Raw genomic sequence first — 24,252 nt, 5'->3', positions numbered from 1 at the left:
GCGGCGCCGCGGCCACGACAGCGGCGACCGCCACCACCACAAGGGCCGAGCGCGGTGACAACATCTTTTGAAAAAAAAAAAAAAAAAGCAAAAAGGAGTGAGGGAGGCATGATTTGTCTGACAACCGCGTTGCCCGACATCTGAATTATCTGACAACCGGCATTTCGTCTGACAACACGACACATCAAGCACAAGCGTACACGGGTGTGTGGCAAAAAGTCCTCAACTGTTGGGGCCGATGGCGCCACGACGCGGAAGAAGAGCCGGGGTGGGGGCCGGTGGTAGAGGAAGGACAGGGAGAGGATGCGTGTATCAAAGTTTATGTGTGAGCAGTTGACTGAGAGCAAAGGAGACTTGAGATAAGGAGCGAAGTGGCTCGATTGCTGAATTCGCGTAGGATCAGTTGTTGCCATGATGAGTAAAGTGCGGCGCGCACTCGTTGAGTATTGCATCTTTTCGCCGGGAGCCAGATGCTCCCCCGCTGCCACAGCCTGCGTGTGCTCCATGTCTGCCCGCCAAACCGAGGCTTCCTGGCCGCCAACTCCCGTACCTCAATCCGGTCCTTTCGGTCCCAAAGTCTGGAGGGACTGGCCTGCACACCCACTGCGATGGCGCGCACAACGCCCACACGTGTGTGTGCTCTCTCTCTCTCTCTCTCTCTCTCTCTCTCTCTGTCTCTCTCTGTGTCTCTGTGTCTCTCTCTCTCTCTCTCTCTCTCTCTCTCTCTCTCTCTCTCTCTCTCTCTCTCTCTCTCTCTCTCTCTCTCTCTACTGAATTTGTGACACACACACACAATGTCAGAAAGAGCGAGAGAGAGAGAGAGGTGACAGAGGGGGTGACTCGGTGCAGAGAGACGCCTTTGGCTGGAAGATCAACTTGACTAAACTTCAACGTAAAATCAGAGAGAGTGTCTTCCGGGTGGGATAAATCAGAGAAAGAGTGGGGCATAACATCAAGGGTTCCGCCCCCTTACCGAGGATGGTCTTTTGTTCTCCAGCTTCAATCCTCTGCGGCTGTGCGGGGAAACCTGGTAATCTCTTCAACATCTCCTATCCCCTCAAATGTCTCTGATTTTAGCTTGGATGGGTCACTCTGTCCCGACGTGATCCGGTCTCCATCTCTAAATTTACACAGAGTTTAGCATATCTCTCTATCATTACCTCGTAGCTCACCCACCACCTCTACCCGTGCCGTGGTTGTTGTGGACACACGCGCAGCTCTGCCATTTGGCGGCAGCCCGTCGGTCGATGGCCCTGGACTTGACTGCCCTCCATTGAATTGTGCGCACACTGATTCGGTTGCCCTTGTCATCAAACGCATTACCGTTACCGTCTTTCCTGGTCCTGAGCCCAAGGTTGAAAGATCATCAGTGAGGCGCCTTCCCCCCTTGCTGCCCGTTGCAATCGGCTGGCAGCCAGCACACACTATACGGCGGCGGCGGCGGCGGTTGTGAATCGCTTGGCACCAACTGTACTGTACTCCTTTGATACTTGGCAAGTATCAGGCTGACGCCTACCACTCGAGTTGAGATTGAGCATAGGCCTGGTCCTCTCCACCGCTCGCCATGGCGCTGCAGGAAGAAGATATTGAGCACCTGATCCGGGAAGTGCCCGCCTACATGCCCCAGATCACCAAGGCCCGCGCTCGCGAGGTATTGGCCAACGAAAACTCGGGCACCTACCTCCTCCGCTTCTCGGCCAACTCCCAAGCCATCGTGCTGACCATGACCATTGGCGGCAAGAATCGCCACTTTGTCCTCGAAGAAGACGACAACCGCAACTACACGTTTGACTTTGAGCACAGCGAGCCCACCATCCAGCAGCTGCTCAACTACGTCGAGGAGAACGGTTTTCTAGACGAGCAAGGCGTGCACGTCCGCCCGTCTCGGGCCTCTCCCGTGGCCGTGGAGCAGCATCTCTTTCGCCAGCCCTGGTACTTTGATGACATTGATCGCGATACCGCCGACACCGTCCTCTCCAGCAAGCCCATTGGCACCTTCTTGATCCGCACCAACCGCCATGGCAATCTCACCCTCAGCTCCCATGCCAAGCAGCGCGTTCTCCACATTCCCCTCAACGTTGAGCGTGGTGGGAAGTACTACGTCGGGGACATGGAATCCTGTCCCTCCGTCCAGGAAATGGTCTATGCCCTAGCCAACAAATACAAGAAGATTGAAACCGACAAGTATGGTCAAGTCGAAGCTTCAAAGCCCCTCGGTACGTGACATACAGGCGACTGGCCCTCGCAACCCCTATGTTTCGCTTCAATAGCGGCGTGTCCACCTTTGCTGATTCACCCTTCTCAGAACTGGGGCCCGAGCCCGCCGCGTCGCCCTCATTCTCATTCCTTTCCCCTGTTCTGTCTCGCTCTTTGGGTCAATTTAGACGACACGGGCGCGGCCGCTGTGGCTCTTGAAGTAGCACAACGAGCTGCCAACCGAGAACAAGCCGGCTTCAAGCCTAATCGTGGCCTCGACTTTGAGGAGCAGCCCGATGACAACCTGCTGCATCGCAAAGAATACGTGAGTGGCCCGTTCCGACTGGCACTCCTGTCTCCCACCTTTGTTCAGTTCTGCTTGCCATTTGCCTGCATCAACCCGTCTCTCATCGTCGGGCTTCCTTGCTGTGCGCGTGCCTGCACCTTTGGTCTTGGCCCAGCGCGATGTCCCATGCTTTGGCTGCTACATCTCGCTCGATGTGGGCGTGATTGGCTCCGTCTTGATCCATTACGTGACCGTGATTGCCGAGATCTTGCTGCTCTACACTTCCCGCGAGGACACCACCATCCTTTGCCTTGTGGCTGCGCTCATTGGCGTTCGTGTGTGGAGCTTTGTTGTGATCGACTATCTGACCCGCGTCGATGCCCGTTGGCTCTACGGCCTCCTTGATCTGCGCCTCGTCCAGCTGGTCGTCTTTTACCTTTCCGACCCTTACAACCGCAAGAATCACGTGCGCAGTCGCATCAACTTTTTGCGTCTTTGGCAGGCAGCGCTTGAAGCCTCGCCCATTCTTATGGTGGCCACCTACCTCAACCTGCGCCGTGTGGCCAGCGATGATCTCTTTGATCTCTTTGAAGTGGTGGCCCTTGCCGCCATCGCAGCTGGCATGTTCATTGCTTTTACTGGTTCATTCTTGCAAGACTACCTCACGACCGAAAGCCAGTGGTGGAAGTTCATCTTCCTTCCTGTTTATGCCATCTCTGCCACGGCCAGTCGGGCCCTGATCGGGGCTGCCGCCTTCATGGCCTTTCGCTGGTATATTTTAGTCGGTGTTGCCGGTGGTCTCGCCATCCTGGAAATCGTCACCATTGCGCTGCTCACTCCAACCATTGAGGGTTCGAGCACTTCGGTCAAGCTCTCTGTGCTTCGGCGTGCTTTGTTTGGCCTGCTGACGCCCATGGCCACGACGCGCTCGCGCATCGAACGGTTGCGCCACGGGCTGATCCAGCTGACCACGGCCGCTGTGCTGCTGGGTCTGATGGTGGGCGATGACCGCCTGGGCGATGATCAGTCCACCCTCTACATGATCGTGTTTTACGGCGGCGTTGGGCTGCTGGCTCTTCAGTTGCTCACCTTCTTGGCCTTTGTGGTTTTTATTCCCAGCAGCTATTTGGGTACCATCATGCTCTACGAGAAGGTGCCCGTCATTAAAGTTGACGTTTAGACATTTCCCTTTGGGTACCCTTGATTAGATTTTTTCTTCAGTGTTTTTGTGAGCGCGCACGTCCTGCTTTTTGTTTTTCATTCGTGCGCTGCACCGTCCTTGTCTGGCTTGGTGGCGTAGCCTTTTGGGTTTCACTGGCCGTGGGGTGCTATCGGGTGACGGTGACCCCGGTTCCAGCGCTGAGCCTTTTGGTCTTCTCCCTCGAGGAGGAAGACTTTTGCTTGGTTTTTACGTGCTCTCCGGGCTCGTGTCCGAGAGGTTAAGTGGCCTCCCATCCTGTCATGCTATTCCGTTTTTGAGATAATCGATTATCATAAACGTGCTTTTGCGAGCTGGGCCCAAGACCTGGAAAGGGAAAAGGGCTGGTATCTAGCTAGTTGATGGTTCAGTCGAACTTGGCGGCGGAGGTTGTTGCTGCTTCTTTTTGGGATGCGGCGGCATCGAGTCCAAGAAGCCAGACCGACCAGGACCTGCGGGACGAGTCGTCGCCAGCTCGTGGCTGCGGTTGTCAATGGGTAGTCGGCGTTGGTGCCCACACGATAGGCAGTCAATCCGAAGCTTACCACCTGCAAGAACATGTGATCCATTTCACGTGAGATCGCACGAGGGAGAAAGGCCACATGGCCACCCGAAAAAGAAGAACGTGGGTCGTTCGTTGGCTCAGATACAGCAACAATGAGACGCACTACGGATGGCTTGTTTGGAAGTGATACCCGGAACGAGTACAACCCAACATTGCTGGCAGATTTGACGCTTTAGCGTTGGGTCCCTATACGATGGCAACCAATCATGCCGAAGCGCTGTTCAGCAACAACAAGCCAAAGTTTGCCCAGACGTCACCAGAGATCAGCCGAAACGCAACGTACAGACGGGCCACAAGGCGCCGCGCAATAGCACGCATGCATATAACGTAGTGCCGACTGAGCTCAACTTGTAGAGGCGCATTTTCGGTCAACACGGAACGAGCCGCCTGCGGGAGGAGGTCGCACGCAACAGTGATAAGCCAGCCGGGCCAGGACCAGCCCTAGCATCAAGTCATTGATGGTCACCACGTGTATCAGCCCCACTCACCTGAAAGAGAAAACTCATGCGCTCATAAGCCTCCCGATCCTTGAGCGGCGGGCGCTTGCTCTTGTCCTTATCCTTGGGCATGTCGGCGATCAAGCTACCCCTGCCATCACGTCGCCATCCTCGTTCCGCCTCCCTGCTTTTGGACTTGAGAGAGAGAGAGAGAAATTATGGTCGTGTGCGCTGGTAAAGTAATTTCAACTACCCCCCTCAACTTTGTGTGTGTGTGTGTGTGTGTGTGTGTGTGTGTGTGTGTGTGTGTGTGTGTGTGTGTGTGTGTGTGTGTGTGTGTGTGTGTGTGTGTGTGTGTGTGTGTGTGTGTGTGTGTGTGTGTGTGTGTGTGTGTGTGTGTGTTTGTTGCCTTTGCTTCTTTCGTTTGAGTGCTCTGGCACAGGCCTCGTTGGACAGTCGCTGCTTCGTTTGACCTGAGCTACAGACAGTGACTGGAACAGACCCAGATCTGGCAAAGGGAACCGGGGCCTTTCAACGCCATGAATGACCCTTCAGACGTTCGTTTCCCTCAACGTTCCATTATTTTCCAAGTTGAAAACACGATTTTTATATGGAATGGGATCGACGGGGCAGTCGAGCCTGAGAGTGGCGACCAAAAAGTCGCACAACAGGTATTGGCAAGATCGTATGGCTAGTGCACCCAAAAACACCTCGCATGCCCCGCCGTCTTGAAAGGGATTCACATGTAAGTTATTGAATTGCACCTCATACACACTCAGGTGGCTGCATCGCAAGCTGCTTGAGACGAGGGGGAGATCGGCGGGAGGGGGCAGAGTTCTATAAGGTGGTGAAAGTAAATGGCTGGGGTTCACTGGGAAACCACCTATGCATGAGTTTGGGTAAATGCCACTGCTAGTGCCCGCTGCTGATTCAGTTTAGCAGTCGGGACAATAGCGGGCAGTGTGAATGTTCCAGACGAAACAGGTGACGGCAAAGCCAAGTGTCAAGACGGTGCTGGCCAACGTGGCCAAGCTGAGGGTCCATTCCCAGAACCGGTAGACCTTGACCTCGCGACGTGCTGTGACCTGATTACAGAGGTGGACCACATTGGGCGGGAGCCAAGTGAGAAAGGCTGGATCAAAGCAAGCCGTGGCGAGCTGAGCAAGCGGGTGGGACTGACTTCAAAGAACCAGGCTGGAGCGACGCCACTCAGATCAGCCGAAGCGGCTGCCGTGTCGTCGTCGTCACTGTCGTCCTCATCATGATCGCTGTTTTGAATGGTCTGATAGCCACGACTGGAAGGTGAACTCCAGCGCTTGTATGTTTGTACCCCAAGGGAGACCAAAAGTGCCAGGGTACCCAGACTTAAGCCACCAATCGTTTGGTAAAGGTTTGCCTTGTCCTTCTGCACACCAAAACGCGTGCATGCGCATGCGATGAGAGCACCGAAAAGGATTAAAAAAGGCGCCCTCCAAGGAACCGAGAAGGTTGATATTGCTGGGTCAGTTGCATTGCAACAATCGCTCTTGCCTGCTTGATGGTGGCCGTGAAAATGGTTGCAGCGATGAAAATGCAGGCAAGAATGCCAGATAGAATTTCAAACCAAAGCGATGTACGCTTGGTCAGGCTCTGCGGGCGGTCGATGAACGATGAGCAGGTTTCCTCAAGTCAGACCCAGATCCCCCTGGCCAAATCAAACACAGTCAACGTCAAAGCGTGTCAAGAATTTGGGCAAAGGAAAACCGACCGTGCGCTCAGGAAACCGCGAGAGGCCAACAATCAGGCACATCCAAAGCCAGGCACCAAAGAGAAACTCGCTGAGTGGGCCGCCCAGCTGAAACGCCTGTGGGTCGTAGGAATATGTCATGTGGCAAGGTGAAGGGTAGAAAATGTGAGAGTTTTGTGACCCAGGATGTAGACCTCAGATTCACGCACCCATTCTTGTGAAAAGGGGGGATCAGCACATGTCAAGGGTTGCCACTCGTGCGAGGTCCATTCGCGATGACTCAGATGATCCAGACTGTAGAGCGCCGGCATGACGGCACCACACAGGGCAATCTAGAGCGGTGTTCAATACAGACTGAGGGCATCACGAAGATAAAAAAAAGCTGCTCATGTCAATAGTCATTTGGAAGCACAAACGCACGTGCCAGCTGTACCCTGCATGATGCAGAATGTGGCCGGCTGGCAGAGTCCACAGGAGGCCGCGAATGCCCATGCCTATAGAATAAACCAAAGTTCAATCAAGAAACAAGTTTTTTTTTTTTAAAAATGGAACAGGCTGCGAGGCTAGCAAGAAGTGGGCATGCTTACCGGCGTAGCAGCGCACCCAGCGTCGAAACTTGCTCCAGTTCTCTTCTTCACGTCCCAGGAGCCAGTCCATGAAGCTATAGTCAAATGAAAAAGCAGGCCGTAGCCCCCCAAAAAATTGAAGAGGGATCGAAAGGTAAGCATTAAAGCGTCAATGAAAAGGAGATCGAACTGACGGCACGAGTCATGGATGTGCGCGCATGCGAATCTCCTCCTTCCGAGGAAACAAAAAACAAAAATAAAAAAATAAAAAGAAGAAGAGCCACTTACCCAGTTCGGGCTGTGACGTCGGGGTGTGCACCCATGCCCATGTAGGTGCCCCACCCCACAAAGATGGTGACATACATGGCAGCTGTTACTACGAGGGCCAGTCCAGGCCTGGTGTTGCAAGATTGAGCCTGACGGTGGGCGCTGGCTGGGTCACGAAGATAACAAGGAAGCCGGGACAAACCGTTGACATGTGTAGTACACCACGGCGCCAGTGGGCAGGGCCATGACGGCACGTGTATATAGGTGCTGAAGCCAGTAGTCTGTGCACCAGTTGTCTGCGCACGAACGGCCTGTTCCCGAATAACCAATGAGAGACAAACCGACGACGAGAGCCGACCATATCTGGAGATGAGGCAGCGAAGCGATCGCGCACCGGCAAAGGCCGCTGGGGTCAGCATGCCCGCATTGGATCCGCGCATATGATTAAAAACACCTCCACAGACACTGAGCGCCAGGCCAAAGAGGATCGCCGCCAACACGCCGGCGATGCCGCGAGTCCCCGACGCGCCGATCGCCATCCTGGTCAGTTGCGCAATCAACTGGTTGTAAAGTAAAATACTTTCTTCCTCCTTTCGGACTCGTCGTGACAGACACACACACACGAGGAAAAAACAGACACGTCACCGTACGTCACACACAAAGGAAACTGCTAAACTGAATTGCCATTGTTAACGCCACACGTGCAACAGCCTTACTGAACCAAACGGCTTTTTGTAACTGTAACTGTCTCTCCCTCTCTCACGTGCGAAGACAAGTCTCTGAAAATGTGAACGATCAGATCAAGGTCTCTGCTTTTGGCATGTCATGAACGTTACACACTTTAAGACTGATTAACCACCCTCTGCCGGCATGACCGATTGCCCCTTTCCCTCTAACTTTTATTCACACTTTTTGCTTGTAACGTACCACTGCTCATTTTTCGCCTGTCAGCGCGCGCACCCCTGGCGACCCTGGCTGCCATTGGCTCGAGAAACGTCAGCTCGCAACTCCCCGTGGCTGCCACACACGCCCCCAGAAAGCTTGGTCTTGTTCACCCCTCTTACCAGGGGCTCAGGTACGATCGCGCACGAAATGCATTTGTTCACTTCTGGGGCTGCTGCATTTAAAAACTTGAGAGGCAACAGCCAACACCTCATGCCAAGGTGCCGAATCTTTGTAGACTGAAAACATGGGGGCGCCCGACTTTTCCCTTTTAACCATGAAGGTCTTCAAAAACCAGGGCCCGCCTCCTGCCACCCACGTGCCCGCCCTTGTTCAGGCCCTCGCGGAGCTCTCCATTGCCGTCACGCACGACCAGCGCTCACCGGCTTACATCCGTGAGCTCATCAGAAATACATATCGCGTCGAAGTGGACGTCGCTCCATTAGAGCATTTTCTGAAGCACAACGATCAAGACATCACTCGTCTACTCGAACCCTTCGACGGCGTCTCTGATGACGAGGACCACGCCTTGAATGCGCCCCGCACATTTGCTCGCCGTGAACCGCTGCCCGAGCCTGCCGACTTTGAGCGCCTGGTGAAATGGCAGTGGGAAGCCCAGGGTCGGCCCACGGGATCTGTTGCTCAGCAGCTCTATCAGGCCATCTGCGTCCTTCTCCGGCACCGTCCAGAACACGAGCGTCGCTTCGATATTCTCAAGCGAGACATCGAGCAACACCATAATGTCATCGTCTCCCTGGCCAAGCTAAAGCTCTTTGTGCGTCATGGCCTGAATGACATTGAAAAGCTCGGCTTGAAGCTCGACTTGAGGCAAATGTATAGGACGGCCGATGATGCCCAGATCGCTGCGGTGGATGAAGCCCCCGATTTTAAGTGGCTCCGTGCCGACCAATACAAGGAGCTGGGCCTGCCCGGTCGTAAAGCCGCTGGGCCCTTGATCAAGGCCTTTGCCGCACATCTCATGAGCCTGCCACTCGAGTCCCGGACGGTAACGGCCCTAATTGCCGAGGTTAACAGCAAGACCAAGGTCGTCATGGACTTTCGTGCCGTGTCCGACTTTGTAGCCCTGTATCTTGAGCCGATTAACAAGCTGATGGACTATCATGAGCCTCTGGATATGTCCATCTTTGCTCCCCAGCGCACCTACAACCCGCGGAGCGTGCCACGCAATCGCGGCGAAAAGCCGGTGTGGATTGTCCTCGACCCTTCCATTGGTCTGGCCCCAGGTGACGAGGTCCCAACCTATGTCGAAAAGCTTGACGACACCCCTCGCGTGTTGAAGCGTGTCAGCGTTGAGTTTGACTTGAAGAAGCAACTCGGTGATGTGGATGGCCTTGAGGTGCCTTTGCGATGCCATCCCGATTGCCGTTTCCCCATTCCTCTGCAGCGTGAGGCCGCAACTCCTGTTCCTTTTGTAGTTGCATCCGATCTGAAGCATGATCATGCAACGCCCTACGCCCTGATCCTGACCTTTCAGTTTGACAAGGGGGTGCGCAGCCGCGTCACTACCATCCTATCTCTTCTGGACCCGGACTTGGCTCAAATGCGCCGCGAGCGCATTCCCTATCAGCCCCCGGATCGGCCTATTCATAAGGAATATGCTCACAAAACCTCGGGTACTCGCATGATCAGCGGTTAGTTTTTTTACCCGATTTCTCTCTTTCCTCCCTTTATTCTCTCTCTCTCTTTCTCCCTCGCTTTTGGCTCTTGCTCTCCCTCTCTCGCTTCGTCTTGAGCAAGCCAACAGAAACGTCATCATGCTTTGTTGATAACTGGCTTGGCCTCACTCTTGGAATTTGTCACAGGTCATGAAATGCCCAAACCTAAGTTGGATGATCACCCTCTGCAAACTCCCGATGATTACACGCGGTCGATTTTAAGCCGACCCGCCAATGTCAATGCCATGGACCTGAAAGATTATGTGGCACGGTTCCACGGGTTACTGTACTTGGAGGAGATCAAGTCTGCGCTGCACATGCAACGCTACAACCAGCGCGACGTGCTCCTCACCCTTGAAGAGCAGTATCTTCGTCTCGAGATTCCCGGCCTCAGCGAAAAGCGGCCCTCCCTGCAGCCCAACGATTGCATCTCTCTCATTGCAGACGAGATAGAACACAAGGGCTACATCCACGTTATGGAGGCAGATGCCGTTCAACTGTGCGTGCACAACATCTGCTTGAACCAGTGGAATCCCAACAAAAAATATGTGGTCAAGTTTAACCTCAGCCGATTGCCCTTTATGCGCAAGCACACGGCCCTCGACCTGCTCCATGAGTGCCCCGCGGCCGTGCAACTTCTCTTGCCCAAGTATTTTCCGGCCAGCGCGGCCTATATGCGCCAGGCCGACGGTGGCGATGTCCACTTTATTGAGGAGCGAGTCAAAAGCATTCACTTTCGCAACGAGCGCCTGAACCCAGAACAACGCCTGGCTATTGCCTCCATTGTAGCGCGCACTGAAAAGAGTGCCGAGCAGCTGCCTCCCTTTTGCATTTTCGGACCACCGGGCACAGGAAAGACAACCACTTTACTTGAAGCAATCCTACAAGTGGTGCGTGTTGATTAGGCTTTGTGTGTGTATGTGTGTGTCTGTGTCTGTGTCTGTGCCTGTGCCTGTGTCTGTGTCTGTGTCTGCGTCTGCGTCTGCGTCTGCGTCTGTGTCTGTGTCTGTGTCTGTGTCTGTGTTTAATTTTGACTTGGGCACGCAACTGCTGGCTCTCTGTGGTTGGGAGTTCTATCCCAACCTTGTGTTGCCCGCCTTTTATTTGTCTCACTGCCTGTCGTTGGGGGATATGATTTGCAGTTGGCCGTGAAGAAGACACCCAAAGTCCTGGTGTGCACCTCTTCTAACGCTGCTGCTGACCTGATCTCACGTCGCCTGGGACCAGCTTGCAAGACCAACGGGTGGACCCTATTTCGTGCCAATGCGGTTCGACGCACCCTTGACACGGTGGAGCCCGAGGTCCGCGAGTATGGCATTTGGAACGCAGATCGTAGCATGCACGGCATCCGCTGCCTACATGACGTGCAAGTGGTTGTCTGCACGGCAAGCATGGCTCCTGTCGTCATGCACGAGGAACTTAGGTTTGGCTCTCCTTCACATCTCTTCATTGATGAGGCTGGCTTTATGGACGAGGCAGAGCTCGTGATGACCGTCACTGCGGCATACCATGAGAAGCTGGATTTGGTTTTGTGTGGTGATCCTCGTCAACTGGGCCCTGTGGTGACCTCAGACTTGGCCTTGCAAGGCGGGCTCAACATTTCGACCATGGAGCGTCTCATGGAGCGGCCACCATACTTGCGCACGGACAGCAGCTCTAAACACAGCCCCTGGTTTCTTGTCAAGCTGATCCGCAACTACCGCTCGCATCCCCACATTCTGCATGTGTACAACGAGCTGTTTTATGACGGTGAGCTCGTGCCTGAGCGCCCCTTGGCCGACTTGGACATGGCCGAATGGAAGCACCTCCCCAATCCAGGATTCCCGATCATATTTCATGGCGTCGTGGGCACACACTTGCGCGATAATCGCTCTCCTTCCTGGTACAACTTGGAAGAAATCAACTGCATTCGCGACCACGTCGTTGAGCTGCGCGCCTCTGGGCGCCGGGTTCGCTACTCAGACATGGCCATCGTCACCCCATATCATCAGCAAGCGGAGCGCATCCGCTTTGCACTGCGTCAATCATCTCGCCTCGCTGAAGATCCCGATGGTTCCACTGTTAACGATATAATGATTGGCACGGCCGAGAAGCTACAGGGCAACGAGCGACGCATTGTGCTTGTTTCAACCGTACGCTCGCTGAAAACCATCGATTCACGCACGCTCTTGCAGACCTTGCGCGCTGATATGGTACGTCAAACTCTACAACCGCACATGGGCTCTTTGCTTTGGAGATGCTCACGGCTTGTTTCGTTCACTCTTGTTCCACGCACTACACAGCGCCATCACCTCGGGTTTGTTGGAGAAAAGAGCCGATTCAATGTGGCCGTTTCGCGAGCGCGCGAGCTGCTCATTGTGGTGGGCAATCCACGCGTGTTGTGGGTGGACGAGCGCTGGCGTTTCCTCATTTCATACGCGCATCAACACAACGGTTACATTGGTTGCAAGTACGTTTTGCTGCGATTTTAACATTGTCGGCACTGGCGCCGGTGCCCACGCTACGCCGCGGATGTGTGGCGCACACACACTTGAAGATGACGACTCACACGCAGATCTGCCGCGTTTGTAGGTTTAACGTGCACGAGGAAGGGTTGAGCGAGCTGGCCCGGTTGGAGCAAAGCTTGGCTGCCGACCTTTTTGAAGATGATTCAAGCGTCACCAGCGACTAGTTACTCGTGCTGCTCTTTGTCAACTTGTTTTTGACTGTAAATGTCCATGTCCTTGTTCTTGTTGCTCGTCCCCTATTCTTCTGGCCGTCGCTGTTTCCGCGCTTTTCTCGTTGCTTCTGATTTTGTTCTTAGTATCGTCGTTGTTGACCCTTCAAGTGTTTGAGCTCGCCCTCAGGACACGTGCTCCTCCCCCTGCAACAACGATATGAAGAACGATCTCAAACTCAATAGAGCCCCTAGCCGTCCAAGATTTCCTCTCCTCCCTCGTCACAACAAACACACAACTCTCTCAATCCTTTTTTTTTTTTATTTTCTTTCGATTTTATTTCTTTTTTCGTTCTTCTTGTTCTTGTTCTTTCTAGTGTCGAGTGCTCGCTTGCTCGAGTTGGACGCTCGCTCTGGTCTGATTTGTGCTGCTGTGCGCTGCAAGCGAGTGCTGCTGTGCGCTGCGAGCGAGTGATCTGATTCTTCGAGTTGAGGGATATTTGGCGGGCTGCTTTGCGGTAGATTTACCGTTCAGAATGAGTCGGCAAAGCTCTTTCCCGGCGCCTTCGTACGTATTTGATCCGACCAGAAGCGTGCCGCGGAGCAGCTTGCTTTCTTCTTCTTGCCTGCCAACGACTTGACTCATCTGTCTCTGACTCGATCTCATGTTGACTGCATGCACATGTCCATTATGGCAGCGCTTATGCCGAGCTTGGGGCGCACAGCATCGTGAGTTTGCGGGCCAACATTGCTGCCTTCTCTTGGATGTCTTTTTTTTTTTTTTTTCATTTGGCAGACCATCCATGATCTGACATGCGCCGACCACTGTGCAGTCCAGTCCTGGCCCCTCGTTCTCTGGTTCATGACTCAACTCCATCTAAACGATCGCTGCGCGTTTGATGCTTGTAGTATGAGAAGAATGCAGGCAAGGCGCCACCCAAAGTGCCCCAAAGACGGACGCCGCCTCAGCCGACCCAATTTGGCTTTGATGACGCCAACGTTAGTGCCGCCATCCACGCCCCCACACACTCTGACATGGATGCTCGCTAACGTTGTGGCCTTTCTTGCACCCCCACCCTCATTGCCTTTCAGATGTATGAAGAACCTGTGGTGAAGGGTGCGCGGCCCAACGAAACCTATGCCCATTACGCCGACGTAGAAGTGAGTGGTGGCACCTGTCATAACCACTCGCACCCAAATCTGCTTATGGCTCACGTGGGCGGACCTGCTCCTGGCAGCCTCCGCGAGCCCACGACTTTTCGTCGTACGATGGCGTGGTGTCGCCCGAGCGCATTCCGCCACCGCAAGTCTTGGACCGAGTCCGTGCAGAACAAGTGCTGCGAGGGGCAGGTATGCGACATGGGTTGGACTCGTTCATCCGACCAGTCATCCTAGAATTCCTCATGTCATGCATGATCACCGCGCCTCCTACTAGGCTTACCCAAGGGAGGATACATTTTCCGCCGCAGCAAATCACATCCAAATGCCTTTGTCCTCGTCGTGACGGATGGGTCCCAGATTTACAACTACCCTGTCGATTGGTGCACTGGCGCCTTGGAGGGCAAGATGACCGTGCTGTGCCCGGGCAATCGCGAGGTGTTTCGCAGTTTGTCGCACATTGTCGACCATTACAGCAAGCAACGAGACGGTATTGCCTGTCGCTTAATTCGTCAGTACACCATGTAAACGGTGATACTTGAGTGTATCCCTATCCCTATTCGTGCCATGGTAGAGAAGGCGGCGTGCAGCCATGCTGGACAGCTGTTCGGACTGTCTTTTTTTTTTATGTACAATTAATTTCCCCCCGTGCCTTTGCATGAATCACGAGTCTTTCTTGGTGCTCTGGGCCCGGCCTGCTGCGGTGCGCACCAGGTGTGCGGCCACCAAGAACACGGCAGCTGCTGCGAGTGAGAGCCAACGCGCCGCAAGCCACTCGGTCCAGCTCGGCGCTAATGCCTTGTGGCGCAGAGTGGTCTGATGACGCCAAGGCATGCGTGAGCCGCACCAGGAGACTTGGCTGGAGAAGAAAGGAACGCGGAATCGGCGACCAAGCCGCTGACATACCTCTTTGCGAGCATAAAGAAAGGTGGCACCGAGCACATGACGGCGCACCGCCACGCGAGTTGATCCAGCTTCCAAACCATCCAAGGGCACGGCCGCTCGACACATAGAGCTTCCCCAGTCAACCTGAGGAGAGTGACCGGTGCCACAACCCGCAGAGAAACTTGAGCTGGCCCAGATATGATACACCCAGCAACTTTTCAAGGGCTCGTTGGCCCCGGAATGAAAATGAACAAGGTGCAAGAGCCAACATACCATGCTCAACGTGTCCACTGGCACAGAATAGCCCTGTAACACTGTCACTTCCATGGTGGCACACACGTTATCCAGCTCGTGCCGAGACAAGAATGCATCGATCACCTGATGAGATGGAAGAGCACGGGCGTGTGGAGGAGAGGGATGTTCAAGCAGCAGCGCGCGATGAGCAAAAAAAAGACTGTTTTGAATGCCACCGAGAACGAGCAAAAGACAGACCAGGTGAGTACGGTTGGTGTTGAGTTTGATGGAGTACAGTTGCATGCGGGCGCGATCGCCCAAGGTCCACGCCAATAGCTGAGCCAAGGCCTGGGGCAAGGCAGGGGCAGATGAGGGGAGAAAGCACATCTTTTGATGTGAGGCCTTCATGCGTGAAGCAGGATAGGAGAGCGCCATGGGCTACGGACCGGTTCGTTTTGGGTAAGCAGGTCCGCATCCTGCAAAGAGTGGTCGCTTCCCAGCAAAGAGACTCGCGCGCCATTGCGTCCTTGCATAGAGCCCACCAAGACTGGTCGCACAGCATTCTGTGATTGATAAACAGTCCGAGCAAACCCAGACCCGAGCCTGATGAGGATGCTCAACGGTGCGCGAGGTGTGGCCCGCAAGGCAAAGATGGACGCGTGTCAAACCTGGGTGGCTTGAGGGACGGACTGGCTGGGGTTGCGGTGGGAGCCATCTTCATTCTCAATCACCGCGGAGTAGGCAGTGGGAGGGGCCACAAACACGGGCGCAACCAGCTCGTTGGGCGTGTGTGGGATCAATCTGCGCAATCGAAACAAGAAAAGGAATCGTGATCAGCGCTTGCCGTTGACCATGACCTAGACCAGGGTCGATTCGCCCGGCCTTGTTAGCCAAACTCCAAGCCCAGCAATTCTTCGCTCGCGATTTGAACACGTACGCGCGGCCTTTGTAAGTCAACGAGTGGCTGGCGTCGACGATGAGATGGTTTGAACTGCCAACGGTCACGCGTGCACCTTGGATGGCCGTGTCGTGGAGCAGAGTGGCTTTGTTATCAAGCTCGTATCCAAACGCGGTGGCAAGGTTTTGAGCAATGGCATGGCCAGCTGCCCGAGGAGGATCGGCGGCAAAGGCCACTACCATGTTCAGGCCCGCATCAAAGGCTGCTTCCAGCAGAGACACGTGGTCGTACTCGGAATCTAAGAACATTCGAGCCAGTCGGAGGAGAGTGTGAGGGTAAGGAACAGAGTAATCAGAACTTGAAGCGCGGTGCTTAGTTTGAGGTGTCGTCTGGGAGTGGTAGTTGGAGCGAAGAGCGGCATTTGCCGCGTGCACTGACCGAAGACATTGCCCAGAAGCACGAGGCCCGATGCCTCCTGAGGTGCCTTCTGGGTGGTTGACAAGGATTCAAAGAGATCTTGAGGTGTGGCCGCACGCCATCTCACCAAAGAGTCGAGCTCTATGGCGAAGACACCAGCGGGGGTTGACGTACACAATACAGGCATGAGAGACGACCAAGCCATGAAGGTCCAGGCGCAAGCTGGCCAAACCTAGCTTAGCCAGCCGCCGTGCAGCCGTGTGGGAGGCATTGAGGTCATCAGTGACAAGCAAAAGGGTCTTGACTTCGTTGTAGTCGTCACCCTCCGGCTCATCCGTCAGGTCCAGGTTCAGTTGGCCCGAGGCGGCGGCAGCTACCGGCAGCGCCAGTGCCAACACCAACAACCACCCAGCAGCATTCATCCTGTCTGAACCAGTGCACAAAGATTTCTACCCCTACGCAACAGCGATAGAACTCCGTCACCCTGCGTTCCCTGCAACCTCAACCCTTGCTTGTATACACCCCGCCTCACCCCCTTGAACGATCGAGGGTGTGTGCAAACGTCCGGCTGCCGTCGCCGCGAAGAATTAAAAAAAAAAAAAAAATGAAAAAAACGTGAAAAAGAAGTCGAAAAGAACATTCCGCAAATGGCATCAAAATGCTGACAAATTCCGGTGGCGACGGCGTTGTACGAGAGCCTAACAAAACAACACACAACACACAACTGCATCGGGGCGGGCTGTGCACCGGGGCTGTGTAGATCGGAGTTGCTGTGTGGTTGGTGGGAGCGCTCTGGGCGACTCGATGCGTAGTGCAGTCAGGTGGTCAAGGAGTCCGATTAGAACGTTGGGTTGTTTACGATCATTAAGAGGGCATGCAACAACAGTCACGTCTTGGATCTTTGGGTACCTTTGCGACGACAACAGAAACACGGATGTATGCCATCCACACCTGGCACACACACACACACACACACACACACACACACACACACACACACACACACACACACACGACACGGACACGGATACGAGGTTTCCTCGCCGACAAGTTAATCCCAGTCGCTGTCATCGTCGTCCTCGTCCTCGGAATCGCTGCCGTGCGTTGCTTTCTTGCGGTTGGCCATGGCCATGGCCAGGGCGCCGGCGAGACCGCCACCACCGCTGACAGCGGCGGCGGATGAACCACCACCTGTGCCGCCTGCCAATGGCGAGATGTTCTTTTCATCCTCGGTTACCTATCAGCCAATATATAACAAGCGTCAGTGGAAGCCGGCTTACTTCGATACAGCTTGAACTGCAAACATGAGCGAGAAAAGGCTCGTTGGCCGTACCTTGCGCAGCGCCTTGCCGCCGCGGATAGCAGCCAGCAGATCCCCACGTGAGTCGCCACTGTCGTCGTTCGAGGCCGGGTGGCTCTCGTTGGGATCGACCTTGCGTAGGGAGGTACCTCCCTGGATTTGTGACAGAAGACCACCACGGCCCGCCGAGGCAGGTGGGGCACCACCCGCGAATGGATTGCCTGCACCAGGCGGAGGAGGCGGCGGCGCGCCGCCGCCCATGGGTGGAGGTGGCGGGGGTGGCCCAGCATTCATGGGAGGAGGTGGCGGGGGTGGGCCACCGCTTCCTCCACCCATTGGCGGCGGGGGCGGGGGAGGACCACCACCTCCCATCGGTGGAGGGGGAGGAGGAGGACCGCCACCTCCCATCGGTGGAGGGGGAGGAGGACCGGCGTTCATGGGTGGCGGCGGAGGAGGTGCTCCCATGGCAGGCTTGCGATTGGTGGGCGGCGGTGGGGGAGGTGCACTGCCCGAGGGGGCCGGTGGGGGTCCCCGCATCGGGGCAGGTGGCGGTGGGCCAGCTCTGTCAGGTCAAGGCGAAAGAATCGAGGAGTGACTGGTTAGGAAAAGAACAGACTGCTTAACAAATTGCATATTGAACAACAGGCCCTACCGGCCAGGCGGAGGTGGGGGTGGTGGACCGTTGCGCGCTGGTGCTGGTGGGGGTGCCCAAGCGGCCTGGTGCCAGCAAAAGGGGAGACGGTGAAAAGGGGGTCAGCGCAGAGCACACACACACACACACACACACACACACACACACACACACACACACACACACACACACACACACACACACACACACACACACACACACACACACACACACACACACACACACACACACACACACACACACACACACACACACACACACACACACACACAAGATCGGAATTTGTCAACAACAGCCTTTACACGTATTGCCGACTCGGCAACATGCATGAAAGATATCCCCCACGTACTTCTTCAGCAGACTCGATACCGCCATTCTTGTTAACAAAGTCCTCGATGAAGCGGCGGGTATCCTCGTCTTCGAGATCCTTCTTGTCAATGCCGGCTTCGTTGAGCAGGGATTCCCAGCGAGGGGGAATGTTGTTGACGTCAAATTCACCGTCTTGATCCAAGCCAATGTGGCTGACATGCTGTTTTCATACAAGGTGACAATCGACCAGCGGGGATGAGTTTGGCTCGGTGAAGCGATGAACGACACGCTGACTCTAACTCCGTCCGGACATACGCGAAAGTCAGAGGGACCAGAGATCATTGACTTGTCAAGGCGAGCCGATTGCTTGGTATCTTTGCCGCCTTTTTTCTTGTCCTTTTTGGTCTTTTTGGAGCTGGTGTTGACGGAGGAGGAAGGGCTGCTGCTGCTGCTGTTGCGTGAGCCAACCGTATGCATGCTGCTGGCGGTAAATGTGGTGGCGGGGCCCACGGTGGCAGGCGCGGGGCGCGGTGGAGCGGGAGAGCTGATGCTAGGGGGTGGTGGAGGACGACTGGCAGGCGTGCGGGGCTTGATGTTGGTGGCACCACCATTCTGAATGCGTTCGCACTTGTTGAGGTATTGCCGGACTCGGCGACTCATCTCCTTGCTGTCCTCCAGGCTGAGGAAATTGAAACCGGCCGTGCCATACTAGGAGGGAGGGAGAGAGAAGACAACCTTGAGGACTGAGACTACGGCTGCATTTGCGCTGCGGCCCAGGCTTTGTGTGGACACCCCGTGCACGGTGACCGGATCGGGGCGCGCTCACCTGCTCGGAGGAGAAGCAGTGGAGAGTGTTGTAAGGGCCGTGCAGCTTGGTGTAGGCCATGCCATGGAAAACCTGCTGGCCCAAAAGCTCACGATCATTGTCCACGTCAAAGAAGCGCAGGCTGTAATTGCGCGTGCTCCGCTCCTGAATCCACAGGGCAACACCTAAAGGGCCCAAAAGACGGTGTGAGTGACGCCAGGCGCTGATCACACAAAACGGCGCTATAAAACGAGAAAGCACGAGCGAGCCCGCACCAACGCCTTGAAACTCCCAGCCCGAGTTGCGGCCAACGTAGAGCTCGGTGACGCAGGCGCACTTGATCTGCAGTCACCACAGCACATGAGACTTTGTGTCCATCACATGCACGGGAGCGACGATGATGAATGGGAGCTGAAGAATTGATCTAACCTTGTTTTCTTGAATCACATCATACTCTTCCTGGGTGACCAGATTGGTCATAAAGGGCGGCTTGGCCGCCTTCTTGTTGTTGGCCATGACGCTGGAGCTGTGGATGATCCCGCGTCTCTGTGCCCAAAACAGCGCCGCCATTGAGCGATACGCGTTCCTCATGAGCTGAAACGAAAACAAGCACGGATAAAACCCCCTCCCCCGTCCCCCACGCCAACAGGAGTAGCAACAACCAGTCCCACCCGCCCCCTCAACCACACGCCCATCCCTCCCCGCTGTTGCATGATCAGACCCCACCCGCACCCCTGACTGCCCTTTCAGCCCCAGTACCGCTTCTTACCCGTCCTTACCACTAGAAAACGCCAATGATCTGGACAAGCTCTCTCTCTCTCTCTCAAGCTCTCTCTCTCTCTCTCTCTCTCAAGCTCTCTCTCTCAAGCTCTCTCTCAAAAGCTCTCTCTCTCTCTTCTCTCTCTCTTTCCAAAGTTGGTGCTCGCTACCATCTGAAGTTTGTCGTCACAATTAGATTCCATCTGACAAAGGTTCGAGATTCTGTCTGACATTTATAGGCTGACAACATCTACAGCGCTGCGAAAAGAGAGAGAGAGAGAGAGAGAGAGAGAGAGAGAGAGAGCGGCGTCGGCGGGCATCGGCCGTCTGCGCGGATCTTAAGGGTGTGGGGCGGGGATGAGTGTGGAAGTCCTTGGGTGGGGTGAGCTGGTTTGGTGAAGAAGGATCAGAGTGTACATCATCATCATCATCATCATCATCATCATCATCGTCATGGGTCGATCTCGTGAGGCCCTGGCGTTGGGTCAATTTATCCATCCGTGGAGCCCAGACTCTTGTGCAAAAGCCGTCCTGATCCTGGCCTACAAGACGGCGCGCGCCTCGCTGCCTCTCTACGCCAGTGTTCATGCCCTGGGGTACGCATTCGCCTCGTGTCTTTTTGTGCGCCTGTCTTCCTGTCTTTTTGCCTCTCCCGTCTTTGTCGATGATGGGAGGTGTTCTACCCGGGTTTGCGGCCTTCAGCCTCATTCTAGTCTCGCTGGCGCAGCCTGCTGGCTTTGCTCAAGGCAAGGCACCGAGCTGCGGCGCTGGCGGCTCTGCGGAAATGGGCCATTGGTACCGGCCGATCGACAGCCTTTCTCTCCGCCCTAGCCTCTAGTATCGTTGCAGCCATATGTCTCTTGCGCCAAGTGCGCGGTGCGCCCACAGTCATGGCGACGGGCGCCTTGCCAGCGGCACTTGCATCCCTGACGCTGCTGATCGAAACCGCCGCGCGACGACGAGATCTCACTGTTTATGTCTGTACCCAGGCCGTGCGCATTGTCTTGGCCAAGCTTCATGCCCAGGGCACCCTGCCAACGCTTCCCCACGCCAATCTGGTGGCTCTTTCCACGGCGCTGGGCTTGCTGCACCAACAACGGGCTCACGGCACATCACGTGGCCTCACACACTCTCTTCTCGCCGTTCTCAATCCCGAGCCGGGACAGGAATGGTGGCAGCGTGTACCACGCCTCAGCCATGCTATCCAGCAAGTGCGCCCTGCTCTGCTTCGTTACCTGCTGCGGCCCCTTCACGTGCGGCCCGCCCTGGAGCAACAATTGGCGCACGTCCTCGAGACCTCGGCGATGGGCGCACTCACGGGCGTGGCCCTCAAGCTCGGACTGAAACTCGTGCAACACTTGCATCAGAGCAGCCCTCGGGCCGGCCAAGCCGCTGGACGATCCCTTCCTCTCATCCGTGTGCTGGCGCTTTACCCTGCGCTTTTCAAAGCCACCGAGCTCCTGCTCGGTCATTTTCGCGGTCATCACAGTGATGCCTCATCACGAGCTGCACTAGCCGGCGGTGTCGCGACGCTGGCCCTGCACAAGACGGTGTATGTCCAATTTGCTTGTCAATCATTTTATCGAGGGTCTGCTCCGTGCCCCTTTACGGCTAAATGTTACGCTTACGGCCACGTAGGAGCCCGGCTTTGAGCGCCTACTTTCTGGGCAAGGCTCTAGACGGTCGCTTTGATTGTGCCCGTACGGACACGGGCCAGGACGTGGCTCTCTTTGCTTCAGCCGGTATGATCCGTGCCTCCCGCTCAACCTTTCCCCGTGATGACAGTGGCGCGCTTTTGAATCGGCTGGTGTGCGTCTGAATATCCCTCGACCTCTGCAGCGGCCGTGATTGTCCATTTTGCAATTTTTGAGCCACAGCGCTTGCCGGCAAGCTACAACATGTTTCTCAACAAGGTCACGGGTGGTGAGTCGGCACCGTCCTCAAAAGAAGTCACTGAATGATGCCCACTCACCAGCGGTTTTTTGGTACTTGTATGGGAACCGCAGGCCTCTTTGGACAGATCAATCCACAGCGCATCCCCTCCAGTGACCTCCCCTGGCTTTAAACCTCAACAGCAGCTGCAGCCCCAGACTTGGGAGTAGCACATGGACAACTGACTGCAAGCCAGGGTGCTCTAAGACTGTCAAGCTTGAATTACATCTAAACCTCGAATTCGTCCTCTTTTTTTTAATACTCGTTCTGTTTCACAGCCCACACACCGCACGCTCCACAAACACACACTCAAGCTCCCTCACCTCACCGCCACACACACATACGCAGACAGAGGGAGGTAGGTCCCTCCCTCTGTCTGTGTGTCTGTGTGTCTGTGTCTGTGTGTCTGTGTGTGAACCAAAATTTCGTTGTTTGCTGACTTTTTTTGTTATTTTGGGACACAAACACACACACACACACACACACACACACACACACACACACTTCATCAAGGAGACTCAGAGAGGGCGGCGGGGTGCATGATGGCAGAGGTCAAGGCGGGTCCGAGCCGGGCTGGGGCTGGGCAGCAGGATGCGATAAAGAGCGTGGGGGCGAAGAAGCGAAAGGCGAGAAAGCCACGTTTGGCACTGCAGCAACGGACGCCGGCAGCCGAAGCTCAGGTTGGTGCTCCCACCGCCTTCCCAACCGGGGCTTTGAGGAGGTGGGGTGCTTGAGCAAACAACTCCTGATGGATGACTCGGCCCGTTGGCTGGCTGCGCAGCTGCTTTCCGAACGATTTCTGTCCTTTGTTGATCATGGCAGCTACAACGCCATTGCCGTGTCGAGCGCCGCTGCAGACGGCCACAGCCTGGATTCCAATGCCGGAACGCCGACCACCACGGTATGCGCACCCACCCTCGATAGGCGCGCGCATCCATCGTACGCGGCTGGATTCATGTTGACGGAATGTCCGGGTCTACCAGGTGTTTCTTCGCATTCGCCCCAAAGTGCGCCAGGCCGCGGTTCAAGACACGGGCGAGGACGACCCGGACATTATTCAAGGTACGATGGCTCCCAACCCGCGCCGTTCAGCGAACCGGCCGTGTTGCTAATCAGCTACCGTGTTCTGCCTCGATCACCCCTTGGTCTCTTTGTCTGGATATGCACAGCTGTCGAGAACACGGTGATCTTTGACGATGTCAAGTGCCCTGACAAGGAAGAGCGCTTCAAGTAGGCATTGCTGCCCCTAATCATGCTGAAGCCCCATGCAGCACGTCTGCTGGTCTCTGCTGTCATTCCCCGCCCCTTGGCTCGCGGTCGCACTCTTTTGACTCACACCGGACACCGGCACTTGCTGCATCCCCAGGCCTTACACGTTTGACCGTGTCTTCCAACCTGGCTTGGCTCAAGCTGACGTCTTTGACCAGGCATTGCAGCCATACCTGCGACATTTCGTCGCTGGCTTTAACGTTTGTCTATTTTGCTACGGTCAAACGGGCTCTGGCAAAACCCACACGATGTAAGCGCTGTTCAAGCCTACCTCGGTTTCTTTGCAGCCGGTTTCCGCCATGTTCCGGCCGTCATGTACTTTGGACCCTGACCCATTGTCCCTTCCAACATAGGTTTGGCCAGGGGCGCCATGCTAAACAGCTCGGACTCATTCCCCGAGCCTTTGCGGCCCTCTTCAACGCCCCGCCGCAGGACGGCGTTTCCTATCACATCAGGTAAACGCCGAGCGTACTGCTTCTGACATCCATGTAACAGGCCCGTCTCATGAATCGCTGATACCTCAGTGCCTTGGAGCTTTATAACGAACACCTGAGCGACCTCCTGGCGCCCCCGGATGAAGACGGTCGGAAACCCCAGTTGGCGCTGCGTGAGCATCCACGCAAGGTGCGTTGCTAGGAGGGTGTCACTCTCGCAAGCGCAGGCCGGATCTGATGGGATGCCATCAACTGCCCTCCGTGACTACAACCCGACTTGACAATTTTACTTGTTCTTCTTCTACATACTCGCAGGGTAATTTTGTACATGGTCTATCGCACGTTGCCATTTCTTCTGCTGCCGACTGCGTTGCCCCCCTGGTGAGCGATAGGTATCCGCCTGAAGAGAAGAGCATTCCTTGCTTGCTCATGCCTTGTGTTGCACAGGATCGGCTGTTACGGGAACGCGTTTCCGGGGAGACGGCCATGAACGCCCGAAGCTCGCGCTCCCACGTGGTTGTAACTGTGACCCTTGATGCGGTTGGTCCCTTTCACGCTTGGGCAAAGCCTGCCCAGTCTTGCCACCCGTGTGCGCTGTCCTGGACTGCCCTCGATCTTAACTTGTTCATTGTCTCAACATTTGGCTGATCACTTCTTCTGCTGTTTAAATTCGCTTTCTGATCCT

The 24,252-nt window shown here is 55.4% G+C and overlaps 8 protein-coding genes across 8 annotated transcripts; 4 read left to right on the top strand and 4 right to left on the bottom strand.

The window, feature by feature from the left end:
* Nucleotides 1–470: 470 nt before the first annotated feature.
* On the top strand, nucleotides 471–782 carry MONBRDRAFT_27885 (uncharacterized protein; the record flags this gene model as incomplete). The annotated part of the gene is made up of 1 exon (XM_001748346.1): nucleotides 471–782. The coding sequence occupies one exon, from the start codon at nucleotides 471–473 to the stop codon at nucleotides 780–782; it is 312 nt and encodes a 103-aa protein (XP_001748398.1).
* Nucleotides 783–1,564: 782 nt separating this feature from the next.
* MONBRDRAFT_10565 (uncharacterized protein) lies at nucleotides 1,565–3,662 on the top strand (the record flags this gene model as incomplete). Its single annotated transcript, XM_001748345.1, has 3 exons — nucleotides 1,565–2,216; nucleotides 2,385–2,521; nucleotides 2,658–3,662. 3 exons carry the CDS (start codon nucleotides 1,565–1,567, stop codon nucleotides 3,660–3,662), a joined length of 1,794 nt encoding a protein of 597 aa, XP_001748397.1.
* Nucleotides 3,663–4,031: 369 nt separating this feature from the next.
* On the bottom strand, nucleotides 4,032–4,875 carry MONBRDRAFT_33642 (uncharacterized protein; the record flags this gene model as incomplete). The annotated part of the gene is made up of 4 exons (XM_001748274.1): nucleotides 4,734–4,875; nucleotides 4,529–4,632; nucleotides 4,349–4,431; nucleotides 4,032–4,228 (listed from the first exon to the last, which is right to left on the bottom strand). The coding sequence occupies exons 1-4, from the start codon at nucleotides 4,812–4,814 to the stop codon at nucleotides 4,032–4,034; spliced, it is 465 nt and encodes a 154-aa protein (XP_001748326.1). The 5' UTR covers nucleotides 4,815–4,875.
* A 742-nt stretch (nucleotides 4,876–5,617) lies between these two features.
* MONBRDRAFT_27882 (uncharacterized protein) lies at nucleotides 5,618–7,780 on the bottom strand (the record flags this gene model as incomplete). Its single annotated transcript, XM_001748273.1, has 9 exons — nucleotides 5,618–5,767; nucleotides 5,863–6,087; nucleotides 6,430–6,525; nucleotides 6,618–6,740; nucleotides 6,829–6,902; nucleotides 6,996–7,069; nucleotides 7,263–7,370; nucleotides 7,444–7,552; nucleotides 7,636–7,780. The coding sequence occupies 9 exons, from the start codon at nucleotides 7,778–7,780 to the stop codon at nucleotides 5,618–5,620; spliced, it is 1,104 nt and encodes a 367-aa protein (XP_001748325.1).
* A 650-nt stretch (nucleotides 7,781–8,430) lies between these two features.
* On the top strand, nucleotides 8,431–12,776 carry MONBRDRAFT_33641 (uncharacterized protein; the record flags this gene model as incomplete). Its single annotated transcript, XM_001748344.1, has 5 exons — nucleotides 8,431–9,835; nucleotides 10,007–10,749; nucleotides 11,002–12,051; nucleotides 12,142–12,308; nucleotides 12,431–12,776. The coding sequence occupies 5 exons, from the start codon at nucleotides 8,431–8,433 to the stop codon at nucleotides 12,528–12,530; spliced, it is 3,465 nt and encodes a 1,154-aa protein (XP_001748396.1). The 3' UTR covers nucleotides 12,531–12,776.
* A 1,524-nt stretch (nucleotides 12,777–14,300) lies between these two features.
* On the bottom strand, nucleotides 14,301–16,529 carry MONBRDRAFT_38252 (uncharacterized protein; the record flags this gene model as incomplete). Its single annotated transcript, XM_001748272.1, has 7 exons — nucleotides 14,301–14,489; nucleotides 14,580–14,702; nucleotides 14,832–14,936; nucleotides 15,051–15,140; nucleotides 15,461–15,593; nucleotides 15,730–16,177; nucleotides 16,235–16,529. The coding sequence occupies 7 exons, from the start codon at nucleotides 16,527–16,529 to the stop codon at nucleotides 14,337–14,339; spliced, it is 1,347 nt and encodes a 448-aa protein (XP_001748324.1). The 3' UTR covers nucleotides 14,301–14,336.
* An 854-nt stretch (nucleotides 16,530–17,383) lies between these two features.
* On the bottom strand, nucleotides 17,384–19,743 carry MONBRDRAFT_38251 (uncharacterized protein; the record flags this gene model as incomplete). The annotated part of the gene is made up of 7 exons (XM_001748271.1): nucleotides 17,384–17,969; nucleotides 18,060–18,124; nucleotides 18,409–18,588; nucleotides 18,684–19,076; nucleotides 19,195–19,358; nucleotides 19,449–19,515; nucleotides 19,603–19,743. The coding sequence occupies 7 exons, from the start codon at nucleotides 19,741–19,743 to the stop codon at nucleotides 17,384–17,386; spliced, it is 1,596 nt and encodes a 531-aa protein (XP_001748323.1).
* Nucleotides 19,744–20,822: 1,079 nt separating this feature from the next.
* MONBRDRAFT_27878 (uncharacterized protein) lies at nucleotides 20,823–23,383 on the top strand (the record flags this gene model as incomplete). The annotated part of the gene is made up of 9 exons (XM_001748343.1): nucleotides 20,823–21,484; nucleotides 21,571–21,674; nucleotides 21,772–21,855; nucleotides 22,143–22,222; nucleotides 22,455–22,544; nucleotides 22,646–22,765; nucleotides 22,848–22,926; nucleotides 23,034–23,094; nucleotides 23,231–23,383. Coding segments are annotated over 9 exons (1,433 nt in total), but the record flags the coding sequence as incomplete, so codon positions are not given.
* Between the last annotated feature and the right edge of the window lie 869 nt (nucleotides 23,384–24,252).

Source organism: Monosiga brevicollis, genomic scaffold (assembly GCF_000002865.3).
Source record: "Monosiga brevicollis MX1 MONBRscaffold_22 genomic scaffold, whole genome shotgun sequence".
Taxonomy (NCBI): domain Eukaryota; class Choanoflagellata; order Craspedida; family Salpingoecidae; genus Monosiga; species Monosiga brevicollis.
This window is presented reverse-complemented; position numbering and strand designations above follow the sequence as displayed.